Consider the following 14,709-nt stretch of genomic DNA (forward strand, 5'->3'; position numbering starts at 1 on the left):
TGGGATTCATCATTCAAAAGGCAAAAGAAACCAAATTGGAGGCAAAAATTCCAGGCTGTAAGTGGCTCAAATATTAGCACCAGGAAAACAAAACTACCTCCTTGAGCACATAAGTGACAGGAAAGTTATCAAACAGCTGTGTCAAGGGAAAAGGATTCAGAACTTCCCATTTCCATCCTCACCTTCCCTCCATTTAATTCAACAAGAAATTGCTGGTGGCACTGAGTCTTAGAAATTATTATATATTAATATATGAAAAGGGTGATTTGCAAATTCAAGCTGTACACTTCTGGTTTGTGTCCTTTCCTGAAGGCACTGGGCTTCAGTAAAAAGTTGGCTAAAACAGACCAACCAATAAAGAGAGCAACCAGAGTCTTAGAGAATAAATCCTTTCCCCTGGTCATAGCCTTCTCTCTCGACAGGTTTGCATTTCTAAGACTCACAGCAGGTAGGTTGTGGGGTCCTTTTTCAGGCACTTTGAAGTTAGGGAAACCTGGCATGCTGCAGTCCAAGGGTCACAAAGAATCAGACACGACTGAGCAACTGAACAACAGTAACTCAAAGATGTCAAAACCCGCTCAGGAACACATTTAGCAGGCTTTGCATCTTTCTGAGGAAGGGGCAAAGCAAATCCCCACAGTGGGAGAGAGGCTTGGATTTCCAGAGGTTTCAAACATAACATGTAATGCAGTAAGTTCTAGGTGGTTCTTGAATTTTCCAGACCATAACATATGGACAGAAGTGTTCAATGGCTTTCTCACAAAACAATAAGACTAACACCTCACAATCTTCTGTGGAAAGCTGTCAGATGACTCTGGACAGGAGTGATCTCAGTCACAACAGGGTAAGAGCCTACAGCCTGCAGGGCCAAGAGGCCCGGCTTTGTTACTTTTCGGCTAATGGACACGGTAACCATGGCTGATCGCTCCCAGCTGGTTGTTGCTGAGGGTAGGGGGAGGATGTGGACGGCTGCTTCTGCCAGGAATATTTAGGGACAATTCTGGAGTAAACTCTGAGTAGTGAAGTGACAACTCTGGATAAATTCCTGGTGAGACGGCTGCTGCTGTATACGTGCTATGCTGTGCTTAGTCGCTCAGTGGTGTCTGACTCTTTGCAGCCCCGTGGACTGCAGCCTGCTAGACTCCTCTGTCCATGGGGATTGTCCAGGCAAGAATACTGGAACAGGTTTCCATGCCCTCCTCCTCCAGGGAAATCTTCCCAACCCAGGGATTAAACTTAGGTCTGCATTGTAGGCAGATTCTTTACCATTTGAGCCACAAGGGAAGCCCAAGGATATTGGAGTGAATAGCCATTCCCTTCTCCAGGGGATCTTCCTGACCCAGGAATTGAACCAGGGTCTCCTGAATTTCAGGTGGATTCTTTACCAGCTGAGCTACCAGGGCAGTCTACTGCTATATACACGTGAATCATACGTAGGCTGATAAAGCGGATGAATTGTGGTGACAGTGACCTCCTTTCTCTTCACCCCAAGTTCCCAAGGGCAGACTCCAGGTCTCCTCATGGCTCAGTTACCCATCCAGGGTCTTTCCTAAAGATCCAGTCTGTGGTCCAGCCTTGCCAACTCCTCAGAGATGCTGTCAAGTTGAGAAGACCCAGGGCTAAAGGTGCCTGGCCACCCTGTATCCACTGAAACCAAGAGTTAATTTGTTCACTTCTTGAGCACCTACTGTATGCAGGATGCTATGGGAAGTACTGAGACCATGAGGCTGAAGGTGAGATGATACCAGCTAGGCACGGGGAGGGGGTTGGGGGAGGTTTAAGGGGCTGGAGGGAAGAAGGGAAACTGAAGGAAGAGAATGCTAGCTTTTAGGGGACCAAGACTGGATGGGAGGTTATTCAGAGGAGTCTTAGTTCCACACTATGGAGGGCAGCGTGTGCGTCCAGGAACAGGAATGATAGTGAGAGGAGGCTGTGTAAAGGGGCAGGTCATGAAGGGCCTTTGGGGAGAAACTAAAGAATTTTTATTCTGTAAGTAAATGAGGGGCTTAAAGGAGAAGTTCACATTTGTGCTTTGGGAAATATCAGGTTAGATCTAGTGCAGATGATGGATTAGAGGGGCTGGACTGGAGCCACGGTTGATGAGTCAAATTATGGCAGCAATTATGTAAGAAGTCTCAGGTAGACAGACTGGATGGCATTAATGTGGGTAGAACCTGTAGGACCTGACAACTGATCACATGAGGGGTAAGAGGATCTAATGACTTTTTAAAATGACAGTAGTGGTTGCTATCCTTACGGTGCATTTGTGTACCAAATTTAAACGGATGAGACCCCCAAATATTCACAACATAGGGCAGGTATTAATTAGCCCCATTTTATAGCTGAAGAATCCTGAGCTTTAGTGATCACATGGTGAGTTCACCATCACTCACATACAACCCTAACACCCAGGACTGGAATGAGGGGTAGAGTCCTTCACTGAATCAGAAATACAGGCAGAAGCAGGCATGGGGTTCCCACAGCAGTGGTTTGAGATTTGATGAGCTTGGAGACCGAGCAAGCAGGACGTGCCAGTGATACCTCTAGGGAGAGAATCAGAAATGAAACTTGATGGGTGACAGATTCCTCCCCTTATATTAAATGAATGGATTTTTATAGTCCATTGGGCCATGCTCCAGACAGTTAGGCAACACGGGAGTTAGAAGGGGCTTATGAGATTCCATCCTGAAATCAGTGCACCCAGACAGAAACTCAGAGGCTTAGTTCATCTCCTTTTGGGTAAAATGAGAAAAAAACAACACCTGTCTCCCGGATTTTATGGGAAAATTAAAGAGAGACAACCTGCGAACCAGCACTGCAAACTGGAAAATAAAAACCCAGTGGATGATTATTTATAATTGTGCAGATTTTCTCTTTTAGGCAGATCAGCTACCATTTTATTGATTAAAAGAAAAAAAAGACTGTTACTCAAACTCAGGCCAATCTGGGGAGCCACACAACTTTCTTAATCTATGTCATAATGAAGCCAGGGGGTCACAGTGATCTGGATAACCTTTATATAAAACGAACCAAACAAGCTTATCAGGACTGAAGAACAAAGGAAAGGCTCTGTAACTCCCCTAAACACAACTCCACCTTCATATGAGCTACCCGAATATGGAGTTCCTCGTGTGGTTAGAAAGTGGTGAATGAACGCAGCTCATGACTTCTGTTAGTTGACCATTTGACAGTAAGCAAAGATGACACAACAGTGACCCACAGAAACAGATCACAGTATGCAGAGCTGAGAGATCTGCTGGAAATTACGGGACAGATTCCTGCTTTGTGGCTCAGACATCAAAAATGACATCACATGCCTCCACTGTGTTTAGAACATTAGCTTGCACAGCACCTAGGCTACCAGGAAAAGATGTCCAGTCATCCCAGGAGAGCACAACACATCCAGACAACTTTTAAAAAATTATATTTATTGATTTTTAATTGATTGGTGATTGCTTTACAACATTGGTTGATTTCTGCCATACATCAACACGAATCAGACGTAAGGGCACAAATGTCTCCTCCCTCTTGAACCTCCCTCCCACCCCTCTAGGTTGTTACAGAGCATCAGGTTCAGGTGGAGTTCCCTGAGTCATGCAGCCAATTTCCAGTGGCTATCTATTCAACACGAGTTAGTGCGTCTGCTTCCGTGCTATTCTCTGCATTCACCTAACCCCTCCTTCTGCTCCCTGGGCCTTGAGCTTCTGCCCCAAGGGAGAGAGGGAGTCCTGAAGGAGGAAAAGTTTTCACAGAAGAGGAAATCCCCCTCACAGGCAGGACCAAGGGGGAGTTGCGGAACCTCAAAGAGCTGTGCAAAAGCGGGGGCTCAGAAGACAAAGAACAGACAACTTTTAACACCCCACACAGCCCAAGGAATCTGCACTCCCCTCTTCCCTCTCTACCACCTGAGATGCCCCAAGGCCCAAGGCAGTAATCTTTATCCCTAGCTGGACTCAGTGGTCCCCAGCAGGTGGCCAGAGAGGTTTCCAAGGCCAGAGACTGTTTCCAGAAAATGAAAGATTTTAGGTATTAACCATCTTCCTCTTTAACATGAACAAACATTTTCCACCAGGGGCTCTGGAACCAAAGATGATTAAGAAAAAGATTTGGCCTGCAGCACCTCTGGTGGGCTCACCTCTCCTTGTCTCCGGGTCCCTGCTCCAGGAGAGGCGGTAATAACACACCTCAAGACCACCTTGGTGGCCTCGGGAAGCAAAGCACGGCTGAGATACGACCTGGGCCGGCGCTGATGGCCTTTAATACAAGGTTAAAGCACCCCAACTTGCCTTTCCTACAACCCTCCCCAGCTACGGGGAAGGTCAACCCTTCCATTTACCTGTCCTGAGCCAAGGCCTTTCCAGAAGGAAAAGTTCCCCTGTGCAATAATAATAAATGCCCCCAGTGACTTGATAGAGACAAGAGATGCAAAGGTACTAATGATACTATTATCTCTTCTTCCAGGTTCCAAGAATCACCAAGCTGACCAAGACAAAGGTTTATCAAATAGGAAACATTCCAGAGACTGCCTCCAGGATTGTTTTTCATTCCTTGTGACAGCGTCAGCTTGTGATCATCTAGGTTTTCTTCCGTTTCCACACAGACGTGTTGTCAGGCCCTGTGTGCTCTGCAAGACAACGGGACGGGGCGCTGTCCTCCGAGGAAGCCACCAAAGAATGAGTAATTAGAAACAATCAAAGTGCATTCTTCGCTTGCAGAAAGGGCACATCCCGGGTGAAACAAATCCCACTATGAGGTCTGATGAGAGGAAATTACCATTTTGTAGGTCAAAAACATCAGCAACTTTGTATGGTTTCATCTATACATAATTTGCATTTTTTAATTGCATTGTTTCTGTTCTCAAATTGAGCAGAAGGAGTACCTGAACTCTTCACCATGGCCTGTAAGGCTGCAGGATCTGCTCTCATCCTTCTCTCACTCGCGCCCCCCACAACAAGCACTCCCACTTGTTTCCACCACAGGATCGTTGCACCAGCTCTTTGTCTGCCTGAAACTCTCCCTCAGGCTTCTTTGCGGTCAATTCCTTCTCATTTCAGAGGACTCATCTTTCTTTTAGTAAATCTTTTCAAAAAGGCCTTTCATGACCGTCTTACCCACCACTCTTTATCCCAACACACTCCGAAAAGACTATAATGCAAAGCACATGTGTAATTTTTAAATTTTTAGCAGTGAAATTTTTCCAATTAAATTTATCTGTTTAACTTTTTAAAAACTGTAATTAAAACGGACATAAATTTCACCATTTTAACCACGTGGGGAGTGTATAGTTCAGCGGCATTAAGTACCCTCACACTGTCAAGTAACTATGACTACCTTCCATCCCCAGACCCTTTTCATCATCCCAAACTGAAATTCTCTAGCCATCAAACAATAATTCCCCATTTCCTGCCCCTCCAGCCCCTGGGAACAACATTCTACTTTCTGTCTTTGGAATCTGCTTATTCCTCATATAATACATGGAATAGACAATATTTGTCCATGGTGTCTAGCATATTTCACCTGTCATTTATTTATTATGTTTTATTTACCCCAATACATAAACAACTGGCTTCCCTGGCAGCTCAGTGGTAAAGAATCTGCTTGCAATTCAGGAGACACAGGTTCAATCCCCGGGTCGGGAAGATCCCCTGGAGAAGGAAATGGCAACCCATTCCAATATTCTTGCCTGGAGAATCCCACGGACAGAGGTGCCTGGCAGGCTATATAGTCCATGGGGTCACAGAAGAATTGGACACGACTTAGCAACTAAAAACATAAACAATTTATTTTAAGATGTAATCAATGTAAAAAATGGGATATTGATAATTTTCTTTTCATACTAAGTCTCTAAACTGCAGTGTGCATCTTACATTTTCAGCTCTTCACAGTGGGGAGTGGCCGTGATTCACTTACTCAGCGTTCAAAGGTATGCAGCCGCCATCGTGGATAGCATAGGTCTACCAGGTCACCTTTTTAACTTTTTTCACTTACTTTTCTCTAGCCAAAATTATTTTAACTTTTATGTCTATGCTCAGCAGAATATAAGCTCCTCAAGGTAGGGCCTGTGTCTTCTGTGTTTTGTTTGTACGTTTTGTTTTCTGCTCTAAGCCAAGCATATAGTAAATAGAACAGAATCATTTAAATATTTCTAGATAGATGTCTTTAGAGCAGATGTTTTTACAAATGGAAGACTCCGTCTCCAACATATCACTGAGATCCTCTATTATCTAGAAGGGCAACATCCCTGGAGACCACCAGTAATCAGATGTTCCCTTTCACAAAAAGGCTCAGGGCAGCATGGGACGCTGGTTAAGAGCCTGGACTCAGCCTTGCCTGGCACATAATGAGCATTCAACGAATACCTATTATTATTACAGGGCCCTCCCCAACTACATTCCAACATTTATAGCTTCATTTAGCAAATACTTAAGAACCTACTGAAGGGTACTGTGTCTACATGGCTGTTTCTATCACAGGAGCTTAAAGTCAGGTAAGAGTAAGCTATCATCCAGGGGGCAGATGTCTGCTAGGGATGCTATACTGAACTTTAGGTCCCCACAACAAGGAAATCTAACCTAGTCTTGGGATAGGGGGTCAGGAAAGACCTTCATGGAGGAAAGGATCTCTAGGCTTAGTTAATAAGAAGGAAGAAGGGGGAGTGAACATGGAAGAACATTCCACCTAAGCAACAGCCACATGTAACTCCTCACCGTTCCCTGATCACGGAATGACTTCATTACTCCTCGTGACTCTCATTTCTATTATTCTCTGACTTATGTCTTCCTATCCCCACAGACAAAGAGTTTCCCTCATCACCTGCTTCCCTACTAAGCACAGAAAATATTCAGGACATGTTTATTGAATGAATTAACTTCCCCCTATTTTTTCCTTAGGAATAAAGACCCACTTTTCCAAACTGGCCGCCTAAGCCATGGTTCTCCACGCGGTTTACACCAACTAGCTCCTGGCTTCAACAGACTCACGCTCAATTCACAGTACCAAACCAGTTCACATTCTTCAAACCTGCAGATACAAGAAAAGATGCCTCTAACTCAATCTCTGCGGTGTTTATTTCCCACCTACGAATCAAGAACACCAAGTGAGACTTCCACCTCCAGGTTTTGCCTCAGGCAAGTCATTGAGCCTGTCTGACCCACAGACATCACCTCTCCAGCCACCTTGCCTGTCTAGCTGACCCACAGGCATCACCTCTCCAGCCACCTTGCCTGTCTAGCTGACCCACAGACATCACCTCTCCAGCCACCCTGCCTGTCTAGCTGACCCACAGACATCACCTCTCCAGCCACCTTGCCTGTCTAGCTGACCCACAGACATCACCTCTCCAGCCACCTTGCCTGTCTAGCTGATACAGACAGAGCTTCAGGGCTTTATCACCAAGTTCTCATCCAACCGTTTTAGCAACTGGACGATTGCTTAGTATCTTCAACAAATTCTGATTATGTTTTAAAGGTACATTATGAAAAGCAAATTCTTTTGAACTGCTTCCTCCCCACTTTTGTTTAAACCAACTTGTGACTGGCCAACAATTTTATTCATTATAGTTACCATTTCATTTTCCACCCCCACAAGATACATTCTTTCACTATAGGATGTGCCAAGAGTAATTAAGTACTTCTGAGTAAGAGATGAAAAACCCACAGGGTTTGCTGCAGATCGGGTTTACCTAGGCCCTACCTCATATAACTTTTAAGACAAAGCAAAGAAAACTGAGAAAACTCAGAAGAGACCCACTTTCCCAAAATGGCAGCCTGAGCTATGGTCAGAAAACTCCTTCAAGGAAAAGTTGACAAAGAAAACTCCTTCAAGTTTAGAACCACCTTTACTAGAGTATTAGATAAAGAGTGGGCAATAGCGGCGCAGTGGTAAAGAATCTGCCTGCCAATGCAGGAAACGCAAGAGACGTAGGTCCGATCCCTGAGTCAGGAAGATCCCCTGGAGTAGGAAATAGCAACCCACTCCATTAACCTTGCCAGGAAAATTCCATGGACAGAGGAGCCTGGCAGCCTTTGCAGTCCATGGGGTAGCAAAAAGTTGGACACGACTGAGCGTGCACAAAAGGAAGTAGTGGGAAAACTACAGACGTGCAGACCTAGGTTTGAAGCAGAGCAAGAATTCACAGGAGTTTCCCCTCCTAAAAAGTGAAGAGTATACCTCTGCAACGGTATAATGCCACCTGCATATGTAACAGTGCCTGGCACACAGTCAGTACTCAAGAGATGTTACTCTCGCTCTACTTCTCAGAATATAGTTGGGTAATGAGGCTTTTATGGAAAAAGTAAGTTTAGGAAAAAAATATCTATGACTACTAAATTACCCTTGTGAACACTTGATCAAAATAAAGATGGCAGAACATGCCAAAACTTAAGACTTTCATAAGAAGTCATTATGAAATCATTTTCTCTTCAAACTGCAACTGAGAAATGAGAATTCTCCCTATCTTTTTGCTACCAGAATTCCCTTAGTCAGACTTTAATGACACTTGATAGAAACTGTTATAGCCATGATAGCTTACTATAAAATTTTCACTGTGTAGACAGAAATAAAGATATACTTGAGCACACATACATAAACACGTACACACACCCTTCCTTAAATATAAATGCTTACCACAGAATTAACATATGAAAATAATGCCCAAGCTTCTCAAATTGCAAGGTCAGAATGACTTAAAACAAAAGACAACTAACATCTTAGGGAAACTAAGACGAGCAAAAATATTTTCTGTTATGTTACATATGCTTATCAGCTTATTTTCACTTGAACCAAATAACTACAATGGTTATTATAAAAGCTTCTTTAGACATGTAAAACATGCCCAAATAAAATCTGTAATGGTTCATACTTAATTATTTTCCCAGAAATATTGTGAGTAGAATAACTCAAAACCCTTTCACAATATTTCTTATCATTCTAAGGAATTAGCTGCAGCCTTTGCTTCCAAAGCCATAACACTATTAATGGTTCTATAACGCCATAGCATTAGGACAAATTAAATGCTCTTAAACAATCAAACAATAATTAAAGGCTGAGAGAGAGTTTAAGTGTTTAAGTTCACGAATTTACCAAAGTCAACTCTAATGCTTTTACATGAACTGTGCTTTCAAATTAAAATTCCCAATTTCTTTAAGAGAAAGCATCTAAGAAACCCACAATAAAGTCAACCAATATAATAAACACTATAACCAGGACAATTACCATGATAAAACACTAGACATTTCATTTCACCGCTTTATGCCACATCTCCACACCATCCAGTGATGGCTTCCCACAGCCAGGTGAGGCAGTTAACGCTCCTGGCACCCAGATGAGGGAGACCAGGCAGTGGGCACCATCAATAGCAAAAGGGGTGCTCTCTTTTTTTCTCCGTCATGAGATGCTCTCACTTCTCTCTGTTCTCACCAAGTCTTCTCATAAGACTTTCAGGATCAAGCGATTCATGGCCAAGAAACAAAAGCAGAACTGTCCGAACGCCCCAACGGATTGGATGATAATGTATAACAGAATCAGGTACAGCTCCAAGAGGAGACACTGGAGAAGAACCGAGCTGGGTCTGTAAGGAGTCGCTCACCTGAGCTGGCACACATATAGATGCTGTATCAAGGTCACCGGCATCTTACCATATCGCTGTGAAAACATCACTACTGTCTGGACAGCCAAATGTGCTTTACTGGGAAAATGATGTGTCTCTTTGCTTCAGTGTTTCTGTATTAGTGAGCTGGCTTGGTAATAAATATATAAGATCTTTTGTTTGAAAAAAAAAGAAAAGTGACTCTACGGGGAACTCAAACCCAGGCTCTGTAACAATCTAAAGGGGTGGGATGGGGAGGGAGGTTCACGAGGGAGGGGACATACGTATACCTATGGCTGCTTGATGTTGCTGTTTTGCAGAAACCAACAGAACACTATAAAGCAATTATCCTTCCATTAAAATTACATAAATTTTAAAAATTAAAAAAAAGAGGTGCAATATCCTACTATATGTAGCACAGGGAACTCTGCTCAATTTTATGTTAACAATTAAATGGGAAAAGAATTTGAAAAAGGACAGATGCGTGTGTATATACAACTGAACCACTTTGCTGTCCACCTAAAACTATCACAATATTGTTAATCAACTATACTATAAAATATAAATGTCTTTAAAAAGTATATTAAAAAATGTGAGTCTAGAATCCTACTGAAGATCACACAGCTAATAAGTGATGTAAGGGGCAGAAAAGAAGGCAGACTCAAGCCCAGATCTCCAGAGCATCATGCATATGGCATTCTCCACTCACAGTACGAGTCTTCCAGCGAGTGACAACTCAGGTATTTCAACTGGCTGCAGAACTCCAACTCCACAACACTCTGGGTCATTGATCCCCCAGTCTTCCACCCTTCCCTTCGCACCCCCAAGGGAAACACCATTTCACTCCAAAAGTCTTCAGTTTCTTCATGACCATTATCTATGAGGCCTGTTTGATCAGACACACCTAGGGCAGGGCTGGTGGAAGGAAAGGTAGCTTTTCCCAATCTATGTGGATGTGTGAAGGGGCTACAGTGGGAGTCAGGGAGACTGAGACAGCCACAAGGCAACACTGTCAACCCTGCAGTTATAGCAGTGTTGCCGGTGCTGGCATCACAGACCACTGCCTACCCTGTCCCTACCGCAACAAGCAAGACCACACAAGACCAGTGCTGGGGCTCATGTGCGCTCTGTTTATCCAAAACACTACTAAACCAAGACTCAACCTAAGCTTATTTCCTCCACCTAGAGAAACACAGAAGATTCTTTTCAGTATGACAACCCCACAGGACCCTGAGATAGCATCTGAATAAAAGATAAAGTCGGACTCAGGGTGGTTTCAGAAATCAGTGTGATTTATCAAGACCTCATTACATGTGTGCATGTACGTGCTAAGTCGTGTCCAACTCTTTGCAACCCCATGGACTGTAGCCGGCCATGCTTCCCTGTCCGTGGGATTCTCCAGGCAAGAATACTAGAGTGGGTTGCCAAGCCCTCCTTCAGGGGATCTTCCCAACCCAGGGATCGAACCCACATCTCCTGCATCGTAGGCAGATTCTTTACTGCTGAGCCACTGGGGAAACCCAAAGAGATTCCGTTTCTTATCTAACAAGAAACAAAGGACCTCACTGCACTTACCTATGAAATAAGAGATTGGGCATCTCTAATATAACTTTCACCTCTAGAAAAACATTCTAAGAATTTTTTAAAAATTGAATTACAGGCAGCTAATGTATACACTTAACCAGACTATTATTAAACAGTAATCTTATTTCTAAAAAAACTTCAGAAATAAGACCTCAGTGTATTAGTGTACACTATTCATTCATACAATAATTCAGTCATACAATATTCATTTTAAAAAAGTGTAATTAAAATACTTGATATGCTTTATGCCTTTATTGTACATGTTTAATGCATTACAATTTTCCTAAAAACTACTTTCCTTTCCTCAATGTACAACTTTAAAGAATAAATAAATATACCTGGGCAGAAAAAGATACCTATCCCACTGCTTGCTAATTTATCAAAGTTTGTGAAGTAAAGAATGGACACAGAATGACTAAAATGCAACAGAAGGCATGAAGTCAGTTTTCTAAAGGATCACAAAGTTCAACTCCCAAAGCAATGGGCAAGGCACTTTGCAAAGCACCAGCAAGGTCAACCTCATCACCTAACTACACAGAAATGAGAAAACTTCTAAGACAAACCACAGGAAAAGATACCTACAATCAGAAGACATTTCCTCAGGAGGTTTTGTTTGGGGTTAGATATTAAAAGTCCAGAGGTAACTACATCTTAGGCACATTGACTCAGCAGCAAGCACTCTTCACACTTTCCCTTCAGAATACTTTACAAAAGAAGCCCCAAAGAGGTCCTTTACTTCCCTGCGTGAGGCCAGGCCACAGGCTAGAAGTTTAAAGGACTGCAGGCTATACCCAGAGAATGTAACTATAATGAGAAGACAAGTGAAAAGTCTTCTTTTAGGTTCTCGTTATCTTCCAGACAACCTCCTCAAACTCACGCACCCTTGGACTTGCCCTTGAAAAGTGAAAAGCGCAGAAGTGGCTCTAAGAAGCTGGAGCCCACACCACCTTCCTACCTGCTCTTTCCTACCCCCTGCTGTTGGTACAGGCAGCCTACACATCCATTTTCCAATGGGACAAGGATAGATCCCTACATTTAAAAATAAGACTGAAATGTATAGCCTTCTCATCAGGACACATGGGGACACCTGAGTCTTTAAAAGGGTGTAATTACCAAGCCACCAAGCTACAAGGCTGTACCCAGGCCTGGGAACAGAAAACAACCGAGGTGCTGGCATTACTTTCAGGGCACAGCCCTGTAGTTTGGTAATTGGCAGTTGACTGGCTGGAGAGCCTGCTGGTCTGTAATGACAGAGCAAGGCCATCTGTGGCCCACGAGTCAAGATGACAAGCATCCTCATGTAGCATGTAGAGAGGAAACAGAAGTATAACCCTTAATTCAACAGTGCTTTTACAGGCAAAGGGCCTGTCAGCTGGCACAGAGTAAGAGCTTAAATTATACACATTTTTAAGTTCAAAACTCCATTTTAGCACTGCTGTACACGAACTCCAGTGCACAGATGTGGGTAACGGACAACCTTATGAGCTAAATTTAACCCAAATGTATTAAATATGGACTGTAATACTTCCGTGTCAGCTTTGAAAATTGCTTTGCAGAGCAGTACTCAAGGTCCAAGGTGGAGTTCTATACCATCAACATCACCCGGTTATTTGTTCAGTTCATCAGTTCAGTCGCTCAGTCGTGTCCAGCTCTTTGCGACTGCATTGACTGCAGCACGCCAGGCCTCCCTGTCCATCACTAACTCTCAGAGCTTACTCAAACTCATATCTCAAAACTGACTTCATGCCTTCCGTTGCATTTTAGTCATTCTGTGTCCATTCTTTACTTCACAAACTTTGATAAATTAGCAAGCAATGGGATAGGTATCTTTTTCTGCCCAGGTATATCAAGTCGGTGATGGCATCCAGCCATCTCATCCTCTATCATCTCCTTCTCCTCCCACCTTCAATCTTTCCCAGCATCAGGGTCTTTTCAAATGAGTCAGTTCTTCACATCAGGTGGCCAAAGTATTGGAGTTTCAGCTTCAGCATCAGTCCTGCCAATGAATATTCAGGCCTGATTTCCTTAAGGATTGACTGGTTTGATCTCCTTGCAGTCCAAAGGACTCTCAAGAGTCTTCTCCAATACCACAGTTCAAAAGCATCAATTCTTCGGTCCTCAATCTTCTTTATAGTCCAACTCTCATATCCATACATGACCACTGGAAAAACCATAGCTTTGACTAGACGGACCTTTGTTGGCAAAGTGACGTCTCTGCTTTTTAATATGCTGTCTAGGTTGGTCATAGCTTTTCTTCCAAGGAGCAAGCATCTTTTAATTTCATGGCTGCAGTCACCATCTGCAGTGATTTTGGAGCCCCAAAATATAAAGTCTTTCACTGTTTCCATTGTTTCCCCATCTATTTGCCATGAAGTGATGGGACCAGATGCCATGATCTTAGTTTCTGAATGCTGAGCTTTAAGCCAACATTTTCACTCTCCACTTTCACTTTCATCAAGAGGCTCTTTAGTCCTTCTTCACTTTCTGCCATAAGGGTGGTGTCATCTGCATATCTGAGGTTGTTGATATTTCTCCCGGCAATCTTGATTCCAGCTTGTGCTTCATTGAGCCCAGCATTTAGCATGATGCTATTTGTTAGAACCATAAATTCTTAGACTGCACCCCAGACCTATTGAAACAGAAACTCGGGGGTGGCACTCAGTGATTTGTGCTGCAACCAGACTACCAGGTGGCTCTAACGCCCACTGAAGTCTGAGGCCCACTAGCTTAGAAGAGAATGAAGACACAAAAGGAAAAAAGTACAAGATATTTATATGAAATGGGGTGGGACACAGAAAGAACGCTCAGGTAGAAAAGAGCATGAGGAAATGTAGTAGAAATAAGAGAAAAGTTAGGTTTTAAAACCAGGAAACTGAAGATATCGAGTGCCAGCCCAGGATGCCCAAACTTTGAACTGGGAATTGTGAAAGAATAACCAAAATGCTGGCATACTTGAAAGTTTGGGAGCAGGAAGTGAGATCCTTAGAAGGGTGGATTAGGAAGAGCTGGGAAGCCTTGATGGAAAGCTATCAGGAAGGCTACTCTAGAGCCAAATAATGAAATAGGGACAAAGGAGGGGTTTACAAGGTCTCAAGATTGGAAATTTCAGTAAGACTTGGCAGCAGAGACATCTTGCCAACACCATTTATAGAAAAGCAATGAGAAAGGTACGTTTGGGAGAAGACCAGACAATGCTGGTTTTGGTGTTTGGGATACCAACAGAGCGTCCAAGGAAAACGTCTACCAGGTGATCAGAACAGTGAAAAAGAAAAGGGCTCAGAGCCAGAAAAAGAGATTAGAAATGATGCGGGCATGTGAAAATGATGGTCTGAAGCCACAAAGTTAAGTGATATTTGCGGGGCAAATGAAAAGAAAAATAAAAGAATAGAATTTCATAGTGAATTTCTTTCTTACATTTACTAACTTATCACCAAATAGCAGAACCATCCAAGTCCCCAAGTGGGAAATCTGGAATTGAGATCAGCCTGTAGATACAGAGAGTGAGAGAAGTGGGGTAATTTAAACACAACAGCTCTGCT

The 14,709-nt window shown here is 43.2% G+C and overlaps 2 protein-coding genes across 3 annotated transcripts in view; one reads left to right on the forward strand and one right to left on the reverse strand.

Moving 5' to 3' along the window:
- The window catches only part of SDC2 (syndecan 2), a 122,168-nt gene that overhangs the window by 36,387 nt on the left and 71,072 nt on the right, over positions 1-14,709 (reverse strand). The gene's annotated exons all lie outside the window — the stretch shown is intronic.
- On the forward strand, positions 1,722-9,574 carry LOC138446255 (large ribosomal subunit protein eL39-like). Its single transcript, XM_069601109.1, has 2 exons — positions 1,722-1,733; positions 9,422-9,574. The coding sequence occupies exons 1-2, from the start codon at positions 1,722-1,724 to the stop codon at positions 9,572-9,574; spliced, it is 165 nt and encodes a 54-aa protein (XP_069457210.1).

This window comes from Ovis canadensis, chromosome 9 (assembly GCF_042477335.2).
Source record: "Ovis canadensis isolate MfBH-ARS-UI-01 breed Bighorn chromosome 9, ARS-UI_OviCan_v2, whole genome shotgun sequence".
In the NCBI taxonomy this organism is placed as follows: domain Eukaryota; kingdom Metazoa; phylum Chordata; class Mammalia; order Artiodactyla; family Bovidae; genus Ovis; species Ovis canadensis.